Here is a 10,845-nt window from a genome sequence, read left to right as displayed (position 1 = left end):
AATAATGTTATATTCATACTTTTTATTACATACATCTTTCAGGTCGGGTCACATACTGTACATTGAAATGTCAATAAAATACAAATAAAATGAAATTACTTGAAATTAGACAATACTGTACGCAGGTGCATACAGCCCAGCATGCTACAGTATAATGATGAGCATAATAACAATCATTTATATTTCATGTTATTTTACTAAATGTGCAGCAACAGTTACTGCAGCTACATTTGGGTTTGCCATGGTTTCTTGGCAATTTAAGTTCTAAAGTGTATTACATCGACAGGTCAACAGCTGAGTCTGTTTCATTTCTGACTGTGTCTGGGCCTTACTCGTCTGCTCCGTCTGCTCAGCCAAAGAATCATCTTCTATCTTCTTGCTGTGTTTGTTTACAGAGACAGAAGAAACACTGCATCACTGATCAGTAACACACTACGCAAATCGTCTTTAAGTCACTAGTATTGCATCATTTCTGTATAAAAAACGCTATCACACACACACACACACACACACACACACACACACACACACACACACACACACACACACACACACACACACACACACAGTCTGCACCTTTTTCTTTAACAGTGTATAGAGCCTCCATGCCACCTATGATGTGGTCAGCAACATGACAGTGGAACAGCCAGGTACCAGGATATTCAGGAAGCATCTTCACCGTCTAAAGAAGACAAGAAACACTTCTAGTGCGTTGTGCTTTTTTTTTACCATACAAAATGTTTGTAGAACTCATTATTGTTTATGTTTAAATATGTTTAAAAGACCAAACATCTGTTTGTTGTGTTTCCTGTTTTAATCATGGTCAGAAAAATGTGTGTGTGTGTGTGTGTGTGTGTGTGTGTGTGTGTGTGTGTGTGTGTGTGTGTGTGTGTGTGTGTGTGTGTGTGTGTGTGTGTGTGTGTGTGTGTGTGTGTGTGTGTGTGTGTGTGTGTGTGTGATTCAAGGTGAGCGCAGACGAGGATTATACCTGGAACGTCGCTGGCAACAGGTCAAAAGCATCAGTATGATGAGGACCTCCACCCAGCTGGAGAAGGAGAGGAGGAGGAAGGCAGAGGTTAAGGAGATAAGTAGACCTAGAATGCCTGTGATCATTTAATTATACTTCGTAAAATTTCATGTATCTCAGGCATAGATGGCTTGCACCGGGTCCTGGTAGAACTTTAACATATGCGGCATAAATGTGATAAATGCTCCATTTGTACTCACCCATTAAATAATTCCAAAGACGTGGTGTGAAAAATGGTCCTCTAGTTTTATATCCATGTGAAAGTTCTGGCACAAAACGCGTATTTAGTGAATTATCTCCACTTTTTCTAGAGATGCACACGGACATCTTTCTCTCCGGGCGAGGGGGGCCGGAACAATCGATGAACTGATTTTACAAATACGTCCTGTTTACCGCAGACGTCATCACCAATTGACCAGGGAAACACAAAAGTTTGCAGTCACACAATTGGCAGGTGGTGTGATCAATTACCCAGCACCTATCGCAAAGCACCTGCCAATTGTGTGACCGCAAACTTTTGTCACTCCCGGGTCATTTAGCTGTGTAGTTAATGTTAAGTGAGGTAGAAGGAATGCAGTTAGTGCTATGACTTTGCGTGGGTGTGGGTGTGGACTGTGGGTGTGTGTGTGCGTTTGCGTGTGCCAGCGTGCATGCGTGAGTGAGAGTGTGTGTGTGTGTGTGCGTGCGTTGCTGTGTTTGTGTGTACTGTAGGCCTACCTTATATTCCACACTGTGGCCATGCCAGTGGGCTGTGTGTATGTCCACTTTACTGCCCATTGCCATCAGATACCAGTAAACCTTATCACCCACCTCCATGTTCAAACCAACCAGGTTACTGTACATGAGGCCGTTAATCCCTGCACATAGACAGAGAAAACACACATACAAACACACGTTAAATAGACAAATTGGGGAGTCCGGTGGGTGGCACAGGGTGGTGGCACAGGGTGGCACAGGGTGATGGCACAGTTCCTGCCCGCCGCCATGGAGACTCGAGTTTGCGTGTTTCGAGTACATGCAGATTAGACACACCAACGCAACGGACCGACATGCGGAAACAGCGGTCAGACTTGCGGTCGAGCATGCGCTGCTCTGTGCTTGTGGTTAGGGTTAGGTTAGGGAGGTAGATTGTCGGTCTAATGACAGTTGGACCAATAGTAGGTGTAGGTGTAAACTAAAGCCTGTACCCATTCCTTCACCGGCTTGGCGAGGCATTCCAAAGAACGAAAAACAACCCATGAAGGGAGTAGCTGGAAGGAGCTCTGCGGCTTGTGATTGGGCCGTCAGTGGGGTAGGGAGCACTCGGACGGTGCTGAGTCGCCTCAAGCAAACTTCTCAACGTTCAACACGGCAACTCGCTCGCTTTAGCTCGCTCAGTGGTGTCTCTCGTGGCTCAAGTTCGCTTGAGATGTCGTCCCTCTGTTACGGTCTATGGTGAAAGTCCCTCCCTTCGTGGGGCAGAAAACTGTGTCGTGGTTGAGTCATGTTCCACTAGAATATGCGTTATGCCGTGTTGTCTAGTGTGTGTGCGTGTAGTGTGTGTGTGCATGCGTGCGTGCGTGCGTGCGTGCGCACATGGCACTCGTGCACCTCACCATGCATCTTGTTACTCTCTATGAATTTGTCATCATCCTTCAGATTGCTGGGAGGGTTCCTGACGTGTTCTCCAATGTTATCATCCAGGTACCTTTTAAAAAACAAGGACGAGAGACAAGAGCAAGAAATCAAGTATTGGTTCCTGATATAAACCATATCACATCATTCCCTGTTCAGAACAAACTGATATAAACCATCACATCTTGTAAATAACGGATCATTCCCTGTTCAGAACAAACTTCCATTAAACAGCAGAAATGGGAGGCTTATCATGGCAACGCCAGTACTGTACGTGTGAATGTGTATCTAAATTTACTAAAAGTACAAAAGTATCAAAAATGTAGTACGTTTTCAAATGTATTTTGAAAATAGCAGATCTACGATGAAATACTCCAATTAAGTAAAAGATACCTAAATATACAGTACAGTACTTGAATAAATGTACTTTAGTTCGTTTTACACCAATGCTCCATAGATTGGAGTCAACTCACGCTTTACTTTATACAGGTGTCTTTTCTGTTGACGCGTTGTGAGCTTATACAGTAGATCTACTAAGTTTCCCCAGAATACAGATCTGGTTATAAGTGGTTAAGAATACCATTTCCTGAGGACATCAAGTGATTTGTCATTAAGCAATGAATTCATGTTTTTGCCAAACCGGACATGTCCAAATAATTTCTAATTTCTAATTTATTCCATTTAAGATTTATATCACATTGGATTTGTCGCACAATCTCAATGAGACTTTTCACATGTTGTTCGTCACACAAACAAAACAATCAAACTCTTGTGAAGGTAGCGGTGCCCTGAACAAACAGTCCATAGACTTGGCTGGCAAAAAGAATGTTCGTTCTTTGCTTCCAGTAGTGAATGATGAAGGTTGTTGCAGGTTGCATATACAGACATATCCAGTTAATTATTTTTGACATACTGCTGATTTAGTTTTTATTCAGACCATCAAGTCAAAGTCATACACGTTACCACAGTGAAATTTGCGGATGGTGAGCCGCAGCGTGCGCCACGCTCGGGAATCATTAGTTGATTTGACCCCCAATCCAACCCATTGATGCCAAGCAGGGAGGCATTGGGTCCAATTTTTACAGTCTTTGGTATGACCCGGCCGGGGATCGAACCCCCGACCTCCCAGTTTCAGGGCGGACACTCTAACCACAAGGTTATTACCGTAATTCTCAACCAGTTCAATGAAAGGCAGGGGTAGTCATTCTCAACCAGTTCAATGAAAGGCAGGGGTAGTCATTCTCAACCAGTTCAATGAAAGGCACGGGTAGTCATTCTCAACCAGTTCAATGAAAGGCACGGGTAGTCAGTACTAGATTGGACATACAGTGCTAAGGTTAAGGATTCTGTAGCCACTCACCAACTCTTATTCTCATCAAAGACCAGGAAGAGCATAGCAAATTCTTCTGTTTCGTTCTTCAGACCTAGAGATCTGGAAGAAACACAATACAAAGACATTAGACGTCATATAACATAGACGGTACAAAACAACATACACTTCCTCACTCCCAGAAACTAAACCTGAAGACTATAATAGAGTAACATGTTATACATTAATTGTGTTGCTGTATAGACTGATTTTCACAAACACACACACACACACACACACACACACACACACACACACACCACTGAACTATAAAATGTATAATAATGCAACATATTCCAAAAACCAAATAACAGGTATAAAATATACATAATTATATGAATGTAAACAATCATATATACAGTAGGCCTACATAAAATAATTACCATGTAAGGCTAACATGGCCCTCTAGTGGCTAAGACTGAAATTGTGTGTATAATTTGACACTGCCTATTGGGGAGAGGCACTTATTGTGCTTGATAGATACATTGTTGTCTTACCAAAGGCAAGAAGAAGAACCCTTTTCAATGAATTAACCGCAGACTATCTAGTGTCGTACGTAGTTTAAATTACTTAATAAGTAATTTACACCCACTGCGTATGGTTGAAAAACCGTCATGGTGTTTGTTAAGGATTGTGGAAACAAATGTAATGTTGAAATTCTAATTCACTAATTCAAATTAGTACATTTTTAATTAGTTTAATTGGATAAATGCAACAATATTTGTGCTTTGGTAGAGACATTGTTTTATCTTATATCTACTGGGGACAAGAGCAATGTACAATGATCATTGACTATTGATATTGGCCGGCTTGACTATTGTCTCCACCAGGCTGAAGGCATTGGGGAGAGAGTATGTTTTCCTGTCTGTCTGTCCGTCCGTCCGTCCGTCCGTCCGTGTGTGTGTGTGTGTGTGTGTGTGTTTCCAACTGTCCATCCATCCATCTGTGTACAGCTAATCTCCGGCACCGTTGGCCCGGCCGATGCCAAACACTGCACAAACTCTCTGGATGCCAATAACCTCTGCCCCAAATTCTTCAGAACGGACTGTTATAGGCCGATTTTTGCTAAACACATTTCATTACATTACTCTTACTCTCTTTCTGAGCTCATTGTGGTTTGTTCTTCTTGTTCTCGACAGATCACCAGTGGTCCAATCAAACCACTATACAGGTCCTGCAGGAGGATACGAACACCATTATCTTTGTGTGTATGTGTGTGTGTGTGTGTGTGTGTGTGTGTGTGTGTGTGTGTGTGTGTGTGTGTGTGTGTGTGTGTGTGTGTGTGTGTGTGTGTGTGTGTGTGTGTGTGTGTGTGTGTGTGCGTGCGTGTGTGCGTGCGTGCGCTTACCTTTTCCACATCAGCAGTAGAGTAGTAAGCCCCAACAGAGCATGCCTCTTGCTGTTCGGTTGGTCCAGTATTCTTTGTGACGTACCAGTAGTAATTGTGTGTTTCACCTGCCAGGTGCAAAGTACCAAAAAACACACAAACAGACTGGTTTAGAGTCTGACTACTTCAAAACTGTAGCCGGTAATTCACATACGCACGCACGCACGCACGCACGCACGCACGCACACACGCACACACGCACACACACACACACACACACACACACACACACACACACACAGTCACAGTCACACACACAGACACAGCTTGTTTCTGTACCCGTTGAGTCTCTCTAGTCAAGGGAAGTCATGGGAAGCCAAGGGTATGTATTGACAGTCAGTCTAATTGTCTCCTACCTGCTGGGGTGTTGTGGACATCAGGGCTGCGCGTCTTTACTCCATGAGCATGGATAGAATAAGGTCTGGAATTCCGCGCCATGTTCTTAAAGACTATCTTTATCTTATCCCCCACATCAGCATGAATCATAGGACCTGAGGAGAGGAGAGGAGAGGAGAGGAGAGGGGAGGGGAGGGACACATATATTTAATGTAACCATTTAAACTCTAAAGAATATGTGTGTAAATGTTTTCTGTGCATTATTGTAAACCTACCCATAATCCCAAGGTGCTCCATGTCAGCTGGTCTTTCCACCTGCTTGGTGAACGTATCGTCGGTAAACTGGCGGTAGACCACCTTCTTATAGCGAGAACCTATGAACTGGTCTAAAAAGTCTGCACCAGGACTACGAGAGAGAGAGAGAGAGAGATGGGGTGTGCCTGAGTTAGGGAGCAAACATGTTTGGACAATATAAAGTGTATTATATATTGTTGCGTTGGGAATAAACCTTGTATCTCCATATTTCAACATTTTATGTTTTTTGGTCAATTAATGCCCTACTTCAGAGATTGTAGCTTGGCTATTTTTGCTATTTCTTTTTTAATGAAAGTATGGTCAACTGTGACTGTGGGTTTCATAAATATTGAATCAAAGAAAACTAAGCTTGTGACTTGTTAAGATATGTGTGTACTGCAAATAAGAACTACATTGGACTATTGGAACTTAACAATGCACTCATTGGAACACAGGTTATTTTTTAATTGCATGTTTGATGTTATCTACATGTCTGCAACTCACTCCCAATCTTCCGCCGTAGTCTGAAAACTCGTAGCACTTGCCGTGGCACTTGCACAAGGCTCGACAACCTTACAGGTGTATGCAAAGGCTAAACGTATGTAATTTAGAAAGCATTTATAGTGTATACTCATAGCTTCACTGTACAGATATTCTACAATTAGACAGATGCTAGGTTCTTAGCTTGCTTATGATTCTTGATGACTATTTCTATGTATGTGTTGTTCTTGCCTACTGTAAATTGTTCTGGATTAAGAGCGTCTGCTAAATGCCTAAATTGTAAATTGGGTTGCATGTCGTTTCTGATATGATACCTATTTGCCAGTCCATGAAACATTTCCGTTTCCCAGGTGCGGTTGGGAGCATAATCCCAGGTAATTTCCATGGCAGCGATGTAGTAGGTTTTGGAATGGAATGGAATCTCTCTCTGACGCTCTCCCACTACAGTGTAGTCGGCTCGCATCCCACCCTGATAGTCGTCTAGCATAGCTGACGACACCTCAAACTGACCTGGAGTACATATATAATGGTCATATATTACTCTGTATACTTGTGAGTTGTGAGGATATCAACATTTTAGTAAGGCAATTTCATGAATGCCATTTAAAAAAGTTAGTTTTTGTAATATTTAACGATAATCCTGTATTATGCTGTAAAATAGCCGACAACGCACAGCTGCGCTGCCGCGCTGTGACATGTTGTGAGCTTACCAGCACACACAAACGCAGGGCTTTACTTTACCACCAGATGTGTACGTGCATTGTAGTTACACACGAAAAGATTCAGGTTGGGGTTAGGATTAGAATTAGACATTTTAGTGGTTAGGTTTAAGGGTTGGGGTTCGAGACTTCGAGTTATGATTTATAGCCTACTGGCCCAGCGAAAATAGCAGCTCTACAAACTCACAATGTTACACGTCGTGATCTTGAAGATAAACTACTTTTGGGTTAGGGTTAAAAATTGCAACAAAAAAAAGGCATTCATAAAATCACTGTCCTAAAATTTTGCTGATGTCCTATGTCCTTTCTAAGCATAGAAATACAAACGTGTGTGCGTGCCGTCACTGCTGTGCACACGTGCAATGCATGCGCTATGTACCCACCAGTTACATCAGGCTCCATTGTGACAGTGTAGGATATGTGTGGGAACACACTGATGGTGTCACGTCTGGTCTGGCGGTAGAGGAACCGGTTTCCATGGAAATAGAGACTGTGGATATCGGCCTCCGAGCCCAGTCCCGATAGGTGCCACGTTACCCTGTCCCCCTTGCGCATGGTCAGCCCTGGAAGGTTCCTGTACACAAAGCCATTGATGGCTGAGAGAGAGAGCGCTTTTAGGGTTAGGGCTCAACTTTGACCTTGCACTGTGCCCTTGACCTTTTTAATAATCTTAATCGGCATTACATCATTGAAAATATACTCATACTAATAATAATCAATCAACAATAATCAATAGTGCAGTTCCAGAACCTACCCCAAAGTCATGCTGTTTGATCCAAATCAGATCAGTCCGATAAATGCAAAATACAGACAGACACCCAACAATTACATAATACAAAATAATATAATATAATTATATAAGGGAATCACTCATACGCCGAAGGTTCTACTGTAGTAATATGACTAGTGCTGAATTTAGGTTAACACTTAGCCCGTCAGCATTTATTAATAACTTGATATAATTCACGCAAGCATTTTCCCCTGTTCAACTCTTATTTTGAAGAGCCTAAAACCCAGACTGGATGTTATGATCTTATGTTCGGCTGCGTGACGAATCGACGATGCTTGATAAAATGTGTTAACACACCAATGTGTATTTCCTAAAGAATAATACACACTCAAAACAAGGTAGCTTCATAACGTTAGAGTATATATTAATAGAGACGGCACCGGATTTCTCCTCCCATCCTCCCATGCTCAAAAGCGCATGAGGCGATTTCACTCCTCCTTTCGGGTAGGAACAGAGTGCATTCTGGGATGGATTGGGCCAAACACATGCGCTGGCCACTGACTATCATTGCACGCGTTCACGTATGAAACAGCATTCACGTGTCATCATAAACACGCACAATGATAGTCAACGGACCAGCTCTGGCCCAGCACTGCAATACCAAATTCGGCCACTATGTCCATTTCGCCTCAGGGTTTCCTCCGGGTGCCGTCTCTATTATACTCTAAGTTCATAACGTGTTCACAACTTACTTCCTTTTTGTTCTTCATCATGAGTCATGACATCATCAATGCAACACACCTTTACTCATTAGGGCCTACCTCAGTCCATACCACAGTATATCACAAAATGTACAATCGAGAGGTTGTTTTAATAAATAAAACATCATTTTAACCAATGTGTATGGTAGGTTATGTTAATACAATATAACTAGCACATCTGCATCACTGCATGGAGGTGGTTTCACTATAGACCCTGGTGCATAAGAACACCTACTGGTTGATAGCAGGACTGTCTGAAGTGTATAAGTGCAATATTTCCCCTTGACAATAAGTCATTATATGTTGTGTAAGTCAAGAGCTAAAAAATAAGATCTCTTGTGCTGTAGACATGGGTTCCCATTCCAATAAATGCCTCTTACTTCAGCGTGGCTGGTATTACGGTGAAATTGGTCAATAATGTGACTTTGTATTGAGTTTGTGCTTAAAATGTACTGTAAATTCTACAAACTGTTAATAAATATTTCAATCAATCAATCAAAACCATCTTTGTGGACTTCACATAAGGTGAATTGAGATATGGCAATATGTGGCCTAAATACCAGTAGTCCAGTCTGTTGTCTGTTAATTCACAAACAGACCAACAGCGGTGATTTAGGTTTGGATGTCATGGTAAGTCCACAAGATGGTCACATATTTCGGCAGGTCACCAATTTTACAGTAACACAGCAGTTAGGACAGTGGATGGAGGAGGTGAGGAGGCAGACATTTTAGTATTAGAATTATTGTAGTATTGACTGATCAGGGCGATAGAAGCGTATTATGTGCGTGTGGCCGTGCACATGCGTGAGACCGTGGGTGCGTCCCATCCTCACCATGCATCTGATTACTCTTTTTAAAGTCATCATTCTCCTTGTCAACGGTAGCAGGAGCCGTGGTGTAGTTTTTGATGTTTTCGTCCAGATACCAGCTAAGGTTCTCATCAAACACTGTGGCTAGGAGATTGAACTCCTTATTGTAGTTCTTCTGTTGAAGGAAGGAAAGAGAGGGAGTGGGGAGAGAGAGACAAAAGTGAGGGAGAGGGAGGGAGAGAGAGAGAGAGAGAGAGAGAGAGAGAGAGAGAGATTAACAAGCATGCACAGAGCCACAGACCTTTACATTGATACCCTCATGCGTTGACCTGACGAAGATGTTATAGTTACATCGAAACCTCTCTCTGTTTTACATGCACCCTGACAAATGTGACCAAATTTGACTGAGGGACTGCCATTGTTTTTTTTTCATGTCATGTGAAAGCAGGGAATCATAGCTTCAAATCGACATATTGGTTGTTCAATTTGACCGACCAATTTTGGAGATATGGCTTATAGAGTATTGTCTTGCAGAAAACAGCGAGTTGAGAAAACAGGCTTGAAAGGTTCACTTCTGTGGTCTCTAACATTACACCTAGATACATATTTAAGCATTTATTTCATATTTACATGTCGATTTCAGCTCTGATACATATTTCAGACATGCTCTAGTATGGGAAGAGTCTGCCTGTGCTATTAATTCATTTAAAAAAATTGCACGATGGCAGTCTCTCATTCAAATCGGGTCACAAATGAAGGATATAACTGTCTGCTCCAGTGCCTTCCTTTTTACCTTATACTGTACCAGTCCTGTACCTGAGATGCCTAAAATAGGCTTGAGGTGCGGTGGAACCCCCTTGTCCTCGTGCCTAGTTTGTTTCTAAACTGGATTCAGCTGAGAATTAATTATTCTACCCAAGAGTCTCCCGGCTCTCACCTGCACTCCTTTCTTTAGAGTGTTGGGTCTACAGACCAGCAGAGGTCCCACCAGGCCAGAGTTGGTGTCCTTGACAGCGTCGACTGCAGAGTAGTAGAGATAGCTCAGGCAGTCTGCCTCCCCTTCCACTGGCCCAGCACCCACTGGCACCACCCACTCATAGGTGTGCTTGGTGCCAGGTCGGACCAGAGAAGCCGGAGGAGGAGTCACCAGTCCTAGAAAGAGGAGGTGGGGGAGAGTTACTTTTGAATCGCTTTTGTTGACCATGTATTTGTGAAAACTGTTTTAGAAGAACAGTAAGAATATGGACTTTACTGTACATTTCATGTACTCTGGATCTGTGAGGTGCGTGCCGATGAAG

At 42.7% G+C, this 10,845-nt stretch overlaps 1 protein-coding gene across 1 annotated transcript in view; it reads right to left on the bottom strand.

Moving 5' to 3' along the window:
• Window positions 1–267: 267 nt before the first annotated feature.
• Window positions 268–10,845, bottom strand: part of LOC310859940 (ceruloplasmin-like) — a gene marked incomplete at its 5' end in the record, with an annotated part of 20,643 nt that continues 10,065 nt past the window's right edge. The window contains 14 exons of the mRNA XM_083766707.1: window positions 268–372; window positions 577–682; window positions 989–1,045; window positions 1,745–1,884; window positions 2,623–2,714; window positions 4,002–4,073; window positions 5,105–5,184; window positions 5,359–5,465; window positions 5,754–5,888; window positions 6,009–6,139; window positions 6,843–7,038; window positions 7,631–7,843; window positions 9,572–9,722; window positions 10,485–10,699. Coding sequence (XP_083622833.1) covers window positions 362–372; window positions 577–682; window positions 989–1,045; window positions 1,745–1,884; window positions 2,623–2,714; window positions 4,002–4,073; window positions 5,105–5,184; window positions 5,359–5,465; window positions 5,754–5,888; window positions 6,009–6,139; window positions 6,843–7,038; window positions 7,631–7,843; window positions 9,572–9,722; window positions 10,485–10,699 — 1,706 coding nt within the window. The 3' untranslated portion in view covers window positions 268–361. The remainder of the gene's footprint in view (window positions 373–576; window positions 683–988; window positions 1,046–1,744; window positions 1,885–2,622; window positions 2,715–4,001; window positions 4,074–5,104; window positions 5,185–5,358; window positions 5,466–5,753; window positions 5,889–6,008; window positions 6,140–6,842; window positions 7,039–7,630; window positions 7,844–9,571; window positions 9,723–10,484; window positions 10,700–10,845) is intronic.

The sequence above is a fragment of the Protomyctophum parallelum genome (genome assembly GCF_964188405.1).
Source record: "Protomyctophum parallelum genome assembly, chromosome: 6".
Classification (NCBI taxonomy): domain Eukaryota; kingdom Metazoa; phylum Chordata; class Actinopteri; order Myctophiformes; family Myctophidae; genus Protomyctophum; species Protomyctophum parallelum.
Note: the sequence above shows the minus strand (reverse complement) of the source record. Positions and strands in the feature narration are given on the sequence as shown.